Source organism: Anomalospiza imberbis, chromosome 2 (assembly GCF_031753505.1).
Source record: "Anomalospiza imberbis isolate Cuckoo-Finch-1a 21T00152 chromosome 2, ASM3175350v1, whole genome shotgun sequence".
Taxonomy (NCBI): Eukaryota; Metazoa; Chordata; class Aves; order Passeriformes; family Viduidae; genus Anomalospiza; species Anomalospiza imberbis.
The window spans coordinates 8,264,012-8,281,913 of record NC_089682.1 but is presented as its reverse complement, the minus strand read 5'-3'; the positions used below and the strand labels follow the sequence as shown (position 1 = coordinate 8,281,913).

Below are 17,902 nucleotides of genomic sequence, written 5' to 3'. Positions count from 1 at the left end.
GCAAAAGGAGTTAGGCATCCACAAATTCAAATCAAATAAAAACCTGGGGGAAAGAGGATAAAGACAGCAGTAAAAAAAGTGATTAATGCAGCTTCTTGCTGGTTAAAACTGTCACAGACCTCACCAGAAGCCATCTGAAGTGCTGGAGCCAGAGCTTGCCTCACAGCACAGTCCTGCCATGGGATGATCAATCCCAGCATGTGCAGGAAGCTGGTGGTGTTCCCAGCTCCCCAGGCAAGGCTGGAAGAAGTGATGAAACCTCCAGAGTGCAGGGCTTTCCTCCCTCTCTCACAGGAGCCAACTTTGCTGCAGGAGGGACACTGCCAGGAGGGAAGAGTGATTTTGTGGAGGTAAAATATTGCCAAGGGCAGGGGCTTTCCTGGAGGCAGAGCCTTCTGGGAATGGCAGACCTGGGTTCCACAGAATCAGGATGGATGGCTTTCCTTGGGTCTTGTAGGTGAGATGCATCTCTTGGGAAGTTAAACCTCCTGCTTGCACTCACTGGAAGTCTCTGCTCTGATCAGGATGGCACACAGCGTTCCACAGCTTCAGAGTCAAGGAGTTATTGCTCAGATATCATTTCCCTATCCTTCACAGAATTATTGCAGCAGGGAGAGGATTAACAGGTATGCAAATCACAGTGGAGGTGGGGGGAGAGCTCTGCTAAAAAATTAATAAATGCCACGGTGGTATTGCTGTTCAAGCTCTCCGGTGCCTTTTTAGGAAAACTAATGTGTTTGCGGGGTGACTGCAAGCCTGATGGGAAGAGGGAGCCAAGAGCCGACCTTCCCCCTCCTGGATCCTGCTCTGGCTCAGGTAATAGGATCTCCTGCACAGCTGGGGCTGGGAACAAGCAGCCAGCACCCCCTGCACACACACACACACACACACACACACACACACAGACTGTGCACAACTGCAGCGTGCCCCTCCTCAGATGCTCAGGATGCTGCATGCTGCGGAGGGGAGGTGGCAGATGATGGCAGGAGCACAGCCAAAGCTGCCTGCTAAGCCAAGTGAGCGAGGGAAGGCACTCTCCAGTGTCTGTCTCTGCTGGGCCTGACTGTGGTCCCTGACACGCTGGGCTGCTCTGGGACCTCCTGTCATGCTGCAGCCACACGGCACAGCCTGCCCCTGCCGTCTGGCTGTCATCTGTCGGTGGCCAGCAGGGCCAGGCAGCAGCCGGGCTGAGCAGGCAGCTGAGTCCCTCCTCCGCCCTGGCTACCTCCCCAGCCGCCCTGTCCCAGCTCCCTGCCCAGGTCGGATTTAAACGGGAGGCACCCCCACCTCACCTACCCCAGGAGAGCACTGAGAGTTGCAGGGGGTGGCTAATGGCAAGCCAGAGTGGTTTGAATAAGTCCCTTAGTGCCCAATCTCAATTTCTAAATAAGTCTGCTTTAAATTACATTGATTTATGATTCACATATTTTTATTTGATCAGTCGGTGGTGCTGCAAACCTTCAGGCGCTTTAGGTGTTTCTAATCTCTCCATCCTGTTGGATGGAGGCACCGCTGGCAAAAGGCTTGTTTTTAACCCCTGAATCCACCAGCCACTCAGCCAGGACAGGCCAGAAGCCTGTCTCTTGTCCTCTTACTGGGGCTCTTTTCCTGGTATGATCATAGCATAGATTATCCAGCATCTCTGGGGTCTCCTGCTGTCACACCAGGACACTCAATGAGAAACCAGAGTGAGGGTGTTTTGGACACTGGTTGTGACAGTCCACTTGTCTGTGAGTTTACATTTTAACATTTGTACCAGGAAATCAGGTCTCAGTGTCACAGGGTTAGACAAATACCTGATAAAGAAATAAACCTGTCAAATAAATTTATTTTATAAAGGACCAAGCCCTACAGAAGTCTCTGTTACATGTTTTAAAAACTGCCTCACGCCTTCACAAACAGACTGCCTGGGATACTGCATTCCTGTGCACTTGGGAGCCGCTGGCAGCAGAAGACGGACTGTTCTTGGGGCTGTCTTGCTGTGATTCAGCACCAGCTGCTGAGCAGACCTGCTCTGCTAATCCTCCACATCCTCATCCTCCAGCACGGGCTGGGTGAGGGATGGGGCTGACTCACCTTGTTCTGCCTCTAAAGCAAAGCTGAGGGCCCATGGAGCACCAAGAGTTACCGCAGGTGAAGTGAAAGCAAACACTGAGCAGGAGAGGCTTTAACCTTGTTGGAAACTTGGCGGGGTGTTTGAAGCCCTGGCAAGTCAAACGTGGGCTGAGCGTGAGGCTGTGTTTTTGAGGTGATCTGCAGATGTAGAAATAAGCCCGGGCAAGGGCTTTCTGGATTCTTCCAGCCTGCACTGCCTGTGCCACATCTGCTGTGCTCACAAGACAGCCTGGGAGTGCCTGGGCGGCCGTGGGTTCCTTCCCTCCCGGCAGCTCTTGTTTACTATTAAATAACCTTGAAGACAGAGACGCTGCTCTGTGTCCACAGAGCCGTGTGCTGGTCTGAGCCGCTGCTTCTCGGGAGCAACACACCCTCCATCCCTCACTCCCTCCCTTCTCCAGGGCTTCCCAGCACACTGAGCTGCTGCTTCCCACCGCCCAGGGCTGACTCCCAGACTTACAAAGCACCTTTTTGCTGCAGCGTACTTGCATCTCTTTGTTGATTTTGCTAGTCAAGCTCACTCCTGAGCCTTTGAAAACAGCAGTACTCAAAGGCACTCCATCTCTTTGGGCATGGCAGCCATTTCAGGAGAGGTAAGCCCTTGGGGACCAGGCAGCTTTGGTCACTAGGCTGTTCAGGGCTGTGTTGGGAGCACCAGCTGGTGGATGGGCACAGCATCCAGGTTCCGGAGGCACGGGCTTACCCAGCTTTCTGAGCCAAGGTAATGCCACACTGCCACCAAAAGGGCAACGCTTCCCTGGCTCTGCCTGACCCCTTGCCCTGCTCCCAGACCCAGGCAGCACTGCCTCTTTCCCTTGCAGGGGGTGGGTTGTGTCCCACACTGTACCCACCCACCCTGAGTGGCTTCTGGGCCGATCTCCTGGTTTAGCGAGTGCATCCAGCCCCTGTGGGGACATTCCCAAGCACTGCCACGTGCTGAGCTGGCCCTGCAGGGAGGTGACTCAAATCCCCAGATGCTCCCAGCAGCTGGTGGGTAGCACAGATAGGATCCCTGGTCGGGGAAAGCTGAGTTGTGCAGGGCAGGCAGGCAGATACAGAGCCACCCTCATGACTTGGAGCTAGGGGACAGAAGGATGAGCTCACTCTGGAAACCCAACTCCATCCCTTGCTTAACTGCCCATGCACTGGCCCAATTCAGAAAGAAGAAGTACATTTGTGTAGACTGGCAGGTCACAAAGATACTTAAAAATGTTATTTACCCAAACATGTCATGAAGTGGGGACACAAGGTACCCAGCTTCAAACTACTTGTTTCCCTCAGTGCTCTATGCCATCAGTTCCAGCAGCTCAGCAAGGGAGCCCAAGCCCAGCCCCACTGAGTGGTCAGACACCAAATGGCCACTAAATTCCTGTGGTGGTGGAGGAACTTCTCCTCAACAAGCACCCGCAGACCGCGGACAGGACACGTGGCAGTGGCAGCCCAGGTCTCCCCGCTCCCAGCGCCGGGCTCTGTGGTTACCAGCAGCAGTTTGAGAGCAGCCAGGCCGGGCTGTCACAGGAGAGTCCCTTTGGCACATGTTGGCTCCAGCTCTGAATTTGCATACTGTATTTGCCAAGGGTTATTAGTGTTGATCAGCTGTTAAATAATCTGCCCTTTTCATTTCAGGAGGCCTGTCAGGACTTGCCTTCACGTAGGCTTTACTTAAACAGGAGTTTCATGCCATATTTGAAAAGGGTTTTCATTAGGTAGCCTTTTCCTTGAAATTTCGACAGCTACAAATACTAAACACCATCTCTGACATCATGAGCATCTGCCACATGTGTTGCCTAACCCTCTACATCCTCAGTGTGTGGAAAAGCCTGCAGCCACAGAGCAGTGGAAATCAGGCTGCAGTCTCACTGGCACTCCTCATTGTGCCAAGGAAAGACCCGAGCCAGGAGATGAAGATAAAAGCAGATCCCACATCAGAAAATGAAATTATCCCCTGTTGGAGAAGGGCACTCTGAGCTTGCTGTACACAGGTGTTAAAAACAGCCTCACCCTGTTCTGCACCTGCAGGGATAGAGTCTTTGGGGTGACTTATGGCTGCATTTCAGCATCCTTGGTTTTATCTGTGTCTCTTCAGGGCCCCTTGCAGTTAGCCAGAAACAGGAGCTCCAGAGCCTGGGGAGGCTGGGAGCACAGGCCAGCGGTTCAAAGGAGGTGGCTTGTGACTCACAAGGAAACAGCAGGATGGGCTAAGAACCACATTTTGTGGTTCAGCAACACTGTCAAAGGACTCTGGAAAGTCAGGTCAGGAAAAAACCTCACTCCAGGACTGAGGGGAACTGCAATAACCAGCTGGTTTCCTCACATGTAGTTATGCCCAGCACCCTACAAATTTTTAAAGGAGCCAGAAAGGAATGAAAAATATGGATGCAGTAGCAGGGATCTGAAGAGGGGGTTGCTGTGCATACTGGATAGTTGAATAGCCCAGTAGAAAAAAGTTGTGCTTCCTTGAGGGCAAAGTACCTTTGCTGTCACCAGCAAGTGAATTCAAACACCTGCCTGCAGGACAGCCCCACATTCCACATCTCCCACTCCTCTCACCTGCAGGTTTTGAGTGCCTGTTGAATTCCAAGGGCTTTTCACTACAGTTCCTTCAGCACAGGGGAAGAAACCCACGGTGCCAGGGGAGTTTGCTGCCCACTGCCCACCTGCCATGCTGGGAGCAGAGCTCTGCCCTCCTCCTCACCAGGGCTGAGCCAAGGCTGGTGTCTAGGTGGTACATCCAGGTAGTGGCTGCCTGCTGGCAGAGAAAAGGGGGAGCAGGGAGGTCCCTGCAGAGCTGACATGGCCACATTTTCCTCAGCCATGCCCAGCAGGACAGGAGGGTGGCATTGAGCACCCCAGCAAGCTCCGTCTTCACTTTCTCTCCCACCACTCCTCGGGGGAGAAGAAACAAAAGCGACTGTGAGAACTAACCAATTTGACTGTAACGAACCATAAAACATGGGATCAGCTCTCCACCTCTGGGTCACCTCGCCAGCAGAGTGCTTGGTTGTGCCTTGCTGGTACTGCCTGTGTTACGGTCATCAGGCAACAAAGCCAGCATTTAGAATTGATTAATTGATTTGTACATTAAATAGGTATTTGTGCTCAATTATTGGCAGGTTTTTTAGGAGATTACTATTTAAACAATTGTGATATTTTAAATTACACGCTATTTTATAGATGCACATTTACTTTAAAAAAGAGCGCCCCTTGCATCTATTAACATATTAAAAAGAAAATAAAACATTCAGGCTGTTGTAATGCACAATGTGGCATTACTCTGGTACTTTCCCTAAGCTAGGGAAATCTTATTTGTTTAATAATAAGTTAACCATGAATATGCAAATCTGCATCCATGCAGTACCTCACTGCTGTCACTATTAATGAGTTGCAAATTAATGTGACAACAAAAGGAAAATCTATTTAGTGACAGATTTGTGGTTCCTACCTGGCTCAAGAGAGCAACCATCTACAGTCACGTCAGGCTGCTGGAGGAAAATGTGCACATGGCATGGACGGGGCTTTCTGCAGGACTGGCAAACCAGAAACAAGCAACGGCTCTCTTCACCCCAGGGGCAGGAGGCAGTGCTGCTCCTGAGGATCCATCATAGGACAGTGCAGAGACTGCAGGAAAACAGTCTCTGCACTTTGCCATGGGGGAGCCCATGCAAACCACACTAATGGGTGAAATGCAGAACTAGCAAGACTGGTGCAGGCAGACATCATGGTGGGATACTTAAAACTTCATCTTCTTCAAGACCTCTTTGGAGATTTTTGCCCCTGACCACCGCTCCAAGTGAAACCTGGGTTCCTGTCACCTACTTCTGCTCCTCCTTCTAGCAGAAAAGCAATGGTGAATGAGCACACTGAGAAAACTTCTGTGTCTTTACAATTATGGCATTCAACTCTCCTGCCTTGTGTGGTGGTGTCAAGCCCTCTCCTAACACCACTGGCCTCATACTGAAATGGAAATATGTTCTGAAAAAAAATTTTAACAGATAAAATGCTATTTTTCCAGTTACCTTGGATATGTTCAAGATTAAAGCAATAATGTGTGCCTTCTTCCTGTGCAAAACTGATGATGCTGAATGTTTACCAGCAGCCCACAGAGCCTGGGAATGGCAGCTGCCTGCACTTACCACTCCCTGATACATTAATGCTCAAATGATGGGTCTCATGTATAGTTTCATTATTTAGCACAGAAATGAAGGGAGGAGTCAGCTTCAAACTCTTTTGATTCATGGAGTGAGCTTGGCTCCTGGGAGTAGTTTTTAAAATAATTTCCATTCTGCTCCTGCTAACTAAAACCATAGAATCATTAAGGTTGGGAAAGACCTCCAAGATCATCAAGACCAAATGTTACCCCAGCACTGATAAGTCCACCACTGAGCCGTGTGCCTCAGCACCACATCTACCCTTCCTCTGACCCTTGCTTGCTACTCACTGCATCAGTGTCTCTGGCACAAGACTCCAGCTCAGCCACCACAGCAAAGCAGAAGAAATGAGAAGAGTGGCTGGAGGGAGAAATGACCCAAACAGGAAACTCCCAGGGCTGACCCCCCTCTGCAGGACTCTTGGGTAAGGCAGGAAGGCGAAGGAGGGGTTCAATATTTTGGTCCTCAGCAGCACTGCTTATCTCAGGGGAACCCTCCCAGCACTGCCTGTGCTGTGGCTCACCCCTTAGCCTCCCTGCCAGGCAGCCAGCCTGGAACTGGGTATTCCCTGGGATTTCCCAGCCAGCAACAAGTAAAAGTTTGACAAAGGAGCCTCTTTGAAGCGAGGCTCATCTGCCTGCTCTAGCTGGAAATAGGGTTTTCCCCTATTGCACCAGTGGCTGTCCAACACCTCCACAGGGCAGCACAGACTCCCAGCCGGGCAAATCCAAGTGGTAAGCAGGGGAAATTCAAGGAAACACCTTGGCTTTGTCCCCAACAGCATCAACACTGCGCTTTCACCTTGCAGAAGGCAAGTAACAGGATCAGCAGGGTTTTACCATCCCCAAAGGCTGCGTTTCCATTTCCTTATGTTTTTATTAACCTGGAGCAAAGCCAGCAGTGTGAAGCAAGCATGTTTGGCCCAAGCAGGATGCACAGGAAAGCGCTTTAAAGGAGAACAGTGTGAGATCAGAAACGGAACTGCTGAACACAGCCCCCACGCTGGCTGGAGCTCGCCCAGCCCCAGCTCTGTGCCCTGCAGGATCCAGACAGTCCCAGCGCTGGCCAGTGCTTCACTCCCCTGCCCACACTGTCACACATTCACGCCCTGCTGGCACACTGTCATCTCTCCTCTCCCAAGGTAACTCTCTCCTGGGCTTGCCTCCCACAAAATTACACCTGCATCCAGCCTCTCCTGTGACAGTCTCTCCCAAACCACCCAGCACAGGGGCAGCCAAGCCAGGCTCGTGCCCGCCCCCGCTTCGCTGAACCCCCTGTGCGCCTCAACCACCCTCACACAGCGACGTCCCTTTAAGAAAGGACATCCCGGAGTATGAAAGGGTTGAGTTATGTCAAGGGACAGCGCTGGGATCAGGTGTCCCCTGCCATGACCCTATTTTTAGAGCACAGGCGCCTGGGGCAGGCACACACACTGGCATGACAGCAGCATGAGGCTGTTACTGTATTTGAGCAGCAGGCAGGAGCCAGCATGGAGAAGACCCAACTGTACCCGGTGGAGGCAGGGAAAGCTGACTAAGCAGGGATGCTCGGGAGCACCGGAGCATGTGCTCAGGATTCTTTGAAGAGGAGCCGGCCAAAAGAGAAGCTGTGACAATCTTTTGTTTGCCCGAGGGGCTCGGGGAGCAATGAGGTGTCTGCCACACACCCCGGGAAGTGGCATGAAACTGATTTATACCCAGCTCAAGCCATCCAAGCATTACAGAACTGATCAGATAAAGGTATCCGTAACAACTCTTTTAGCGTTCCTTGCCTTTCATTTTCTGGCCCCCTTCTTTCTGGGAAAATCAGGGGGTGCAAGCAGAATGGCACTGGAGAGTAGGGGTGTCTGTGTTCCAGTTCCTTGCAAAGCTGGAGACTGTTTGAAAAGGAAATCCAGCATGCACATAAAAGCTGTGCAGGAGAGACCATCATCCTCCTTACCCCAAGCCTGGAAAAAGGAGGTTGGCAGACGTGTTAGGACTAAAAATTCCCTGTCCTGTGCAGAAATAAGACTTCAGCATCCAGCAGCAGACAGCTTTTGGACCCTTCTCTCACCTCTTGGCTCAGCTACAAAACCACCCAACCCACAGGAACATCCCCACTGTAAAGCCACACAGTACAAATGTTTGGCAAAACTCACAGGCAGCACACGAGAGGCAGCAGCTCTGAGTCTTCCCCTCCAGGGCACCTTCAGAAATGAAGCACAGCTCTGCTCTTCCTTACCTTCAGCCTTGAGGACAATGCAGAAACTTCTTCCCAGATGCTTTTCCCAGGCTGACCAGGTGCTCAGCTCAAGACTCTTTGGGTGGGGTGTTGGCCCCCATCACAAGAGCAGCACAGTTTAAACACCTCAGTGGCAATCTGCTATATCATAAGACATACTACTCTTAATAACAGCCCCTAATTAAAACTCATGAGTTTGAGTTCACAGCTAGAATTTCCTTCCACAAGGGGAAGGCAGAGAAAGTCTGCCCAAGCCCAGGGAGCTCAGCCTCTTAGATAGAAGTTCCAGAGCTGCACAGAAGTGACATTCTGGTCCTTGTCCCTTTAAATCCTCCCAAAATGTGCCCATAGGTTTAATGCTCCACATTAAACCAAAGCATTTCCCCTGGTACTATTAACTTCCACTCTGCAGACGCCATTGAAAAGATAATTCAGCGAGTTGAAATTAAAAGGATGTCAAAGGAGGGAAAATGATGGAACCTATTCACAACTAGGTATTGTGAACACCACTTTTAAATCTTTGTCCCACCAAAAGCACAAACCTGATGTTTTCTTGCAACATGGAATTTAGAAAGCCAACACAGAGCGTACCCCAGATTTCATCAGCTGCTTGCCTGCAAAGTCTACCAGCCCTGCCCCACTTTGGAAACTACACCCTCCTTTAATGAAGATTAGTAAGATGAAGGTCATGCAACAACCAGGCAAGAAGTTAATGGGAGTCACTTTAGCCTCTTCATTTCTCAACAGTTTTATTGCCTTTAAGAAAATTTTTGTAAAATATAAATACAAAGGCAGAAGATTTACTTACAAAGTTAAAACACAGATCTCAAACATAAACACACAATTCAGAAAATTTAGTTTATGTACAGTTTCAAGCAACTTCAACATATGTTAGTTTTTCAATATTTTACAAGGTACAGAAAAAATAGTTCAAAGTCTTCTTTAAATAAAGAGCATAAAATGTTTAAACATATATAAACAATCCGGTTTGATGTGTGAAAACTAAATTTCACAGCTTTTAAATTAGGATATAAAAGTTCTTACAATTAGTTGATGCGTATGGATATGGTTTAATTTATATTACAAACTATTGAATTATATTCAATAGTGCTTACCTGGCCAAAGCAGGTAATTCTGTAAACAAAATAACCAAAAAAAATATCACCAAGTGCCTTACCGAATTCTATCTCCCAAACAAGCCACACGACTTTGATCACATCACCTAGAAAAGTATGTTCTGTGTAATCAGTGCTTTGCATGAAACAAAGTCAATGTGTGTGGGTGTGTTCTTTAAAAAAAAAATGTGTTCCGAGTAATAACAAACTTATCCCAAAGCCTGTGTGCATTTAAAGAAACATTATATAACAATTTTTGTAAAAACTGATTGAAGTTAAAAAAAAATTCTTCCAAAATCCATCCAACTGGAATTCAGATCTCTTATATAAAGGAAAGATATTTTCATATTTAATAGTGTCCTTTCTTTACAGAAACAATTTCATTTGAACACATATACATAAAGAAGTAACTGTATAGAGCACTGTACATTAAACGGCCTGATGGTTCACCAGAGGATGTCGAAGGGAGGGTCCTCGTGCGGATGCAACCAGTGAAGCTCGGAGCCGAGCAGAGTCTTGAGCTCGCTTGTGAACTCCACCAAGTCCAAGAGCTCTTTGCTCTCTGGGTTAAAAGCTTCGAGGTCCGTAGCACAAGAGAACAACTGGCTGAGGGAAGTCTGTTTGTAAAACTCTGCCTCCGTGATGGTGACGACTTCCAGGTTGGGGAAGTTGCAGCGGAAGATGCGCGATGACATTTTTAGCCTCTTCACCACGTCCGAGAGCAGAAGCCAGTTCCGTGGTCTGTGGAAGCAAAGGAGAGAGAGGCTCCAATAAATGACATTAAGTCACAGGATTCCTGACTCTTCCCCATGTCGCTGAGTGACAAACCCTCCCCGATCCCATGCCCACAAACAATCCCTCCAAAATCAAGGCTGTTGCCCAGGGGTCAAAAATAACATACGAGCAGATGTGTATGTATTTATTCAGAGTACTGCTACCTGCAGCTTTGGGAAGGGAAGATCCAGGATGCAGGGGCACTGGGACCTATAAAACCTGGGCTCCACAGTGCCCATGTGGGCCAGCAACCACCCCAACTCCAACACCTAAAGGTTAAGCCCACCTGAACCCAACTTTCATTTCACAAATAAGGAGATGGCTTATAGTTACAGCTGCAAAATTCAGCACCCCTGACTACCAAAGAGGCCAATATTAAATAGAAGTCAACAGTAAGTTGTTTTTTTGCCAGATAAACAACACAGTTTTAAAATTCAATCTTTATACTTGTCCACTTCATGGAATTAAGTTAGATCCATCACCCATGTAACAAAAACGTATTAAACCCACACTCCTGCACGATCAATACTTAAAACTAGCTGCCATCAAAATTGGTGCAAATGGTAAACAACAGTCGCTAACAAATCTAATTTATATCCTGAATATAATAGATAATACAACTTTTCAGGTCTTTGCTTATTATTAAGTATCACAGGATCTTCCCTAAGATACTTATTTGTTCCAATTCAGAGCTTTAAACCACTTTTGCTACAAAGTCTAGAAAAGCAGTAATGGTGTCATTTTGTCATTCACAAAAGCATGTCCACTCAGCAGCAGAACAGAAAAGCTCATGAAATAGAACTAACACCATACAAACATCATACCCAAATTTAAGTGCTAGAAGCACTTCTATTTTGGGAAGTTATAAACAAGATGCCTGTCTGGGATGAGGGAAGGATTTTGTGTTCAATCGTCACTTGTCCTGCTCCGGAATATGGCAGTAAAAACCCAGCCCTGACAAACCAGCCTTTTCCCCTCTCACCTCCTATTAGTTTATTTCCAAAAAAAACCAGCAGCAGTTACAGCTATGTTATTTATAAACATAAATAACAGTTATGTTATTTATGTAACATAAATGATCTCTCATTTATGTTACATAAATACAAACACTTTTTCCCGCTGACACAAACTGCCACCAGCCCAAGCAGATCATCCCAGCTGTTTTTACTCCAAAATCTGTATTTGTTCTTACCCCTGAGAGAGACACACTTGAATGTTGTAACAAGGTAAGGGAGGCTCATCCAAAAATTCAAATTCAAACACATCACTGAAGCCATCTTCATCTTCATCACCTGGCCCAGGAGGATTTGCCAAGACATCAAATCCAGATTCATCTTTTGGATCTAAATAAAATTGAATAAAGGTGCTAAGTCAGCAATGAAAAGATTGTTGCAGGTCTTGCTTTTTTCCCCCCAATAACGTGATCTGTAAACAAAATCAGTTTGCTTCCTTCCTAGCGTCCTCCACCACAAGAACAGAACATCCCCTACCCCCACGTGCCCCATGTTTTTAAAGTCTCTGCATACAAAGAAATAAAGGGCAACATTTGCTCACCGCACACAGAGCTGCCATAGAAATCCCAGTACAAACCAGGGTCATCAACACTTCGACCTTGCAGGTCAGTTAAATACTCTGGAGAGGAAAAAACAACAACAAAAACATACTGATGAGAACAAAAAGCTGGCAAGTCAGGAGACCGCGAGTCACAGAGCCTCAACACCTTCCATCAAAAAATCCCACACCACACTCCTGGCACACATGCTACAAACAACAGCATATATACACCATCCCTCCACATTAAATAATGACCCACCACATCAAATAATCACCTAAGGTCTAACAGGGACAGGCCCAACATTAAGCTTCAGATACTGAGGGCAGCATCTTATTTTTGTGAAGATAGGGTGTACCACATTTTTTGGCCTTCACTATTATTCTGGACACCAACTTGAGGGTGAAACTGTGGCCCCTAACAAACAGATGAAAAAGGTTTTTCCACACAGGTATGTTCAGAAGATGTAGTTCTTTTCTACAGATATAATTTGGGAGATTTACAAGCTGAATTGGTGAAATTGGGATCCAGGATGTTAGGAAGACAAAGATACTGGACTTTACTGGAGTCCTGAAATATCTGTGTGCCTTCTATACTGCACCATTTAAACAGGTAAACAGGTGAGTACTTAAACTCATGGACTATGATCACTGCAAACATGCTCAGAGTTAAGTCATTAGGGAATGCAAGTGTCTTCCTCCAAAACTAAAAGGAAAAAGAGCCCTAAAACCATGTTACAACATGGATATGTTTAAAGACAAGAGCCTTTAATGTATTTTTACAGTATTTCAGATATAAAACAAGGCAGAACTGGCAATACCAAAAATAGTCTAAGACAAAAAGCAAGACCATGGGAAAACATTGAGTATGCTTAACAAACTGCTACTTGAATTGGCAAGTCTCTTATTTTCATTTCAAGCAGAAAACTGAAGGGACCAAAACAGCCCGCTGACCTCCTACCCACCTATCAAATCTGACAGTGGAATAATCCTTATGACTTATTAAGAGTTTCCATCAGAAGGAGCCCCCAAGCATGGCTGTGCTTCCCACCTGCAATCTCTGGGTTTTTGCAGGCAAAGAGGAAGCTACTGCAGCCCAGCCCAGCCCACCCCACACTCCTTGGCATGAAGTCACCCCTGCCAGGCAGGAGAGACTCCGGGGGACAGGGAACAAGCCCCCATCTGCCAGGAGCAGAAAGCCCCATGCAGTGTGGGCACAGACCTGTGAGGAAGGTCTCCATGAGCTCACTGTGGGTCATTTTCACGATGGTCCTCCCCGAGTAGGTTGCAAGTGTTGGATCAGCACCATAGGACAGTAACAGGCGGACAATTTCCAAGTGGTCGTTTTCGACCGCGTCGTGGATTGGTCTGGTGTGAAATAAAATAAAAACCACGGCGTTACATTTCGACTCAAACAGTATTATGCAAATATTTTTGACAAGAAACTTCTGAGTGTAGATCAAAGCTATTTATAGAAAATAACACTATTAATACAGCTGCCAATCACCTTATTGTCGGTTTTACTTGCACAACATCCCCCTCCCCCCTTGTCTTCAGTCAGACTGCTCAGGGCACATATTTCTGTTACGTCTGCTCCTTGCTGTACACATTTTCCAGGGACAGTAAAATAATTGCACTGCTGTAACAGAAAGCAGGAGTTTGTGTGAAGCCTCACAAACATCATTTTGCTGCAAGTCACTCTACCGTTCCAAATCTCTGCCATATAACAGCGTGTTGTGGAGCAAGGCTCATTCAGCCTGCCTCTGGGCAAGCACAGAAATCAGTTACCCGGAGCTCCTAAATTATGTACACAGAAATAAGTTATGAAAATTTGCTTGGAATTAAACTTCCGTGCGGAACATCCTCTTTAAACAGTACTTGTAAATATATTTGCAGCACAATTCAACCCTTCTCATCAGAGAATAGAAAAACATGTTATTTTAAGTGTAGTCCACCCAGAAATTAAAGCATTTCATGCAGCATGAGCAATCTATACAAGCTCCACATAGATTTTGTGAGCCTTCGGAAGGATTATTCATTAATACACAGGCCTGCAATTCCAGGTTTAGAATTCCTTATCGTAATTATAAATCGCATTAACTTCTGCCTTTAAAATTGATTATATGTAACGGGGAGTTGTCTGGAGATAGAACATATTACCCTTCAGACTAATGAAGACGTGCTAAAATCCCATCTTTTCCTTAGACAGCAAGAGCGGGGAACTAAAAGCAGAGTCCAATGCGTGGACAGTGATCATGGCAGTCCAACTCAGCACAACGCTCCTCCTTTGGGCTGTCAACACTGCTGGCCCCCAACAAGGCTGTCACGCCCTCAGGGAGCTTGTATGAAAAGGCAAGGAAGGACTTCCACCAGGATCACACACTGCCTTCCTGGAAAGCTTTCACAAAGATGTCATTTGGAAGCACAGCCAAGTGAACCTCTCCACTCCCTGTCTCCCGATCTGCCAAGCAGCACTCAGCTGACAACCAGGGCTTCAACTCCCTCCTGCCAAGAGGTCACATCCCACCACTCCTGCCTCTCAGGGCAATGTCCCCTCAAAGTCACCGCTGCTTTGGCATGACCTGGTACACACGAAAGCTCAGGACAAAGGGGAGGATCAAATCAGTTAGAAGAGGATGGCACACCACCGTTTTCCCATCTATCACACAGCATTGCTGGTAGGAGAGGGAGGAGGGTGACTGGTAAGTCTCAAAAAGATGTTCCAGATGTATTTACTCCAAGTACTTTCCAGTGGGCCATGATTTAGGCTGACTAGCAACTGCTACATGTGAAGGGCTCTTGCTTGCACCCATCTTGCTGGAAAGCTGCATGTCATACTGGTTTTGACATGTGCACAATATACTGACTTGAAGAGGTGCACTTGGGGACTTGGTGGTTTGTTCTCTATGGAAAGAGGGCTTATCCTATGTTGCCTGCCTCCCATGCACCCCATGCCACCAAGAGAGTGAAGAAGCAGGTGGTCCTCAAGCTGCTGAGCACAGTCCTCAGTCCAGCTTGTGCCAATCCTCAAACCCTTGGCGCAGAGAGCACAACATGTGCAGAGGGCCAGGATATCCTTTCTCAGTTTCTGAGGGAATGCCTCTAAAATAACACTGAAAATGATGCCTTTGAGACAGAGAGTGTTGGAGGAGCCAACATTCCCCTGGATTCCCCAGCAAGTCTCACCCTCCCACCTCCACCTACTGACTCAGTGCTTCCCCACAGGGAAGCATCACATCCAGGATCTGGTCACTGCTACATCACAGCGTCACATCCCAGGTGACACCAAGCAGGAGGCAACAAATAACAGAGGTGCCGACACGGAGGCTGCAGAAGTATCTGGTGTTTCTTGCTGTCAGCAAGCATCTGAGGCCTGAGCTGCTGGGTCATGGCACTCTGAGCATCTACAGCAGGAAAGGTCAGCCTTGCTGCAAACCCTCCTGTCCCCCACTGGGCATGAAGCATCCCTGGCTGAAAGTCTGGCAACAGGCAGCAGGAGCAGATCAGAGCTACGGCTGTTGCCGAGTGCTGGCAATCCTCTTTCTCCCCCACTCCCTCGCTTTACTGTAGTCTTTAATTTTGAACTCTTTAAAAATTTTATTTCAGAATTACGATTTTCTGGTTTTGGGAGGGGGTTGAAGAGTGTTGTGGGATTATTGGTTTGTGGGTTTTCTTGTTTGTGCTTGGTTTTGTTTTTTTTTTTAACTGACTTACCTAAGTGGCTTTTGAAGCAGTAATGAATTCAAGATGATCCCTTAACTTATTAAAAACAGCATCTAAATCACCGCCCAGTGTTTCAATTGATTTAACGACACTCAGACGAGTTTATTAAAGGGTGCCTGGGCATTCCCCAGGAAGGAAAAATTGCAGCACATGGGCTGTAACCCTGTGATGGAACCTCCTTCTGCCTTTTTACAGGTCACCAAGCTCAACGTGGTGCTGCAGACAGAGGCAGCAGGGCAGGTAGCGGGGCAGGCAGAACCAGATTCGTCATCTAAGAGTACACAGGGAGGCTGCCTGGGCATGAGAGGGGAATTTATAGAGGCATGGGGAAGGAAAGGCGTAGTAGGGCAGTGCGGAAGAGGAAGAACAATAAATAGAAGGAAGCAAAGAAAACACTGGCGGGGATGGGGGGTGGGCGGGGAAGGAGATTCCCCATAGATAAGTTAAGGGAGAAAAGGCCAAAACAGAGCACTGACAGACTCTTTTACTGGCTAGAACAGCTTCTTGGCAAGCTCACGAGTGAGACCATGCAAAGGCACAGCTATTTGTTTGCTTCTCCCAGCAGGGCCAGCAGAGGAGGGAGTATTCTTCAGTCTTGGCAGAATTTAACCATCCTCTTTGTAAGATGCAAAAGCAACTACTGGAATAGGCAACTTTTTCAGATGTGAAAATAAAAGAAGATCCCTGGGAGTCCCCTCCTGGGCTGCTTTGCCATACAATCTCTTCCACCCTGAGCATCGTGGAAATAAACACTCTCTATCCCTAATGGTACAGTTAACCTAGCACAGCTCGTTTCTAAAACAAACCCTTCAAAAGGCCCCAGAAGGAGCTGGGGACATTCGAGAGCTGCAATATCCTACAAAAGACACACATCTCAACCCTCTCTTATGTACTGCCGAATTCTTCCTACTATTTTTACTGCCACTAGAGTTAGGAAAACATTTCACTGGGGGTTTATCATTCCACCACCAAAATTATAAACTATTTAGACCAGTCAGCGTTTGCTCTCAGCCTTTCAGGCACCACCAGAACTCTCCTCACTGCAGTAAGAGGTCTTGTAAGTCGCCAAGCAATGCCATATTTTGGCATTTTGTTTTTATTTCCACCCGCTCTGTTACGCAAGGCTGCCCCACGGAAGAGGCAAGGCAGGAGCTGCAGGAGGGCAGCTACGCAGGCTGCCTCTCCTTTAACGCAATTAGCTGCTGGAAGGTATGGCTCTGCCAAGACCAGCTGAAAGGACACAGGAAGAGAGCCATCTTGGCATGGTCCTCGCAGGGAAAAAAATAAAAAAAGGCTGAGCTCATCAGTTGCCAGCGGGAAGGATACAGCAAAACTGGCTGCAGAGAGAGAATCTAGCGAGCGAACTCTGAAGCAACGTGGAGCCCTCGAACAGGCAGGGGATGTCTGTATTTTTGGCATGTGGCTTTGTTTGATAATGGCAAGGGTTCAGGCTAGGGCATGCTGCAGAGGTAAGAGAAGAACAGCGAGATAGGGCCAAATACACGCGGCAAACAGCCTTGCTAATGTCAGTTCCAACACCGCTAGTCGAGCTACCGCGCTTACTGGGGTCCTGTCGGGGAAGGGAAGCTCTCACCTCTTAAGCACGGTCTATTATTATTTATAGGTAAGACGATTAAGAGCCCTTAGTGGCTGCAGCACCTCGGAGACAGGTCTTAAAGATCTCCGGGTTCTACAATAATCTTTGATTAGGCACTAATTGAGCAGCAGAGTGCTTGTGTATTCAGGGTCTGCAGGCACTGCATGTGGTCTATCAGCCCAGAGTTAAAGGGGAAAAACATCCAAGACCTACCACATTTAGCCTGGCCAGATGTGCTGTGAATAGGGCAGAGGGGGACATCCCGTGCCGAGCTGGGGTGAAGGGAAGGACTGCACCATTCCTACACCCCAAACACTGTCTCCTCACTGCCCCTGCACCAGTCTGGCGCTTTGTTTGTTTCTGGCTTCACCGAGATTTCTGATACCATCAGGAACCAGAGGCTGAACGCCTGCCTCATCCCAAAACACACACACGCAGAGCCAGCAGGACGATCAGAGCACCCGCAGCATTTCAAACAGGACCGAGAGGCGCACAGACCTCACAGAACTTTCCTGCATCCTTCACATTCACACGGCATCCTGTACAGACCAAACCCATATCCTCCCAACTTTTGGAGTGTCCTCCAAAAAAGCTGGTGGCAGAGGCAGCAAGGAAGAGAGCCCAGGGCTGCAGGTGACCCCCCAAGCTGCCTCACC

The 17,902-nt window shown here is 47.8% G+C and overlaps 1 protein-coding gene and 1 long non-coding RNA gene across 13 annotated transcripts in view; both read right to left on the bottom strand.

Annotated features, from left to right (window-relative positions):
- Window positions 1-1,411: 1,411 nt before the first annotated feature.
- Window positions 1,412-3,130, bottom strand: LOC137468245 (uncharacterized). Its single transcript, XR_010995825.1, has 2 exons — window positions 2,583-3,130; window positions 1,412-1,796 (listed from the first exon to the last, which is right to left on the bottom strand). It is a non-coding gene; the product is annotated as an uncharacterized lncRNA (long non-coding RNA).
- Window positions 3,131-9,209: 6,079 nt separating this feature from the next.
- Window positions 9,210-17,902, bottom strand: part of BCOR (BCL6 corepressor) — an 82,398-nt gene continuing 73,705 nt past the window's right edge. For all 12 annotated transcript variants that reach the window (XM_068179744.1, XM_068179742.1, XM_068179741.1 and 9 more), the window contains 4 exons: window positions 13,149-13,294; window positions 11,930-12,007; window positions 11,568-11,718; window positions 9,210-10,342 (listed from right to left, as the gene is read on the bottom strand). In XM_068179744.1, coding sequence (XP_068035845.1) covers window positions 10,048-10,342; window positions 11,568-11,718; window positions 11,930-12,007; window positions 13,149-13,294 — 670 coding nt within the window. In that variant the 3' untranslated portion in view covers window positions 9,210-10,047. The remainder of the gene's footprint in view (window positions 10,343-11,567; window positions 11,719-11,929; window positions 12,008-13,148; window positions 13,295-17,902) is intronic.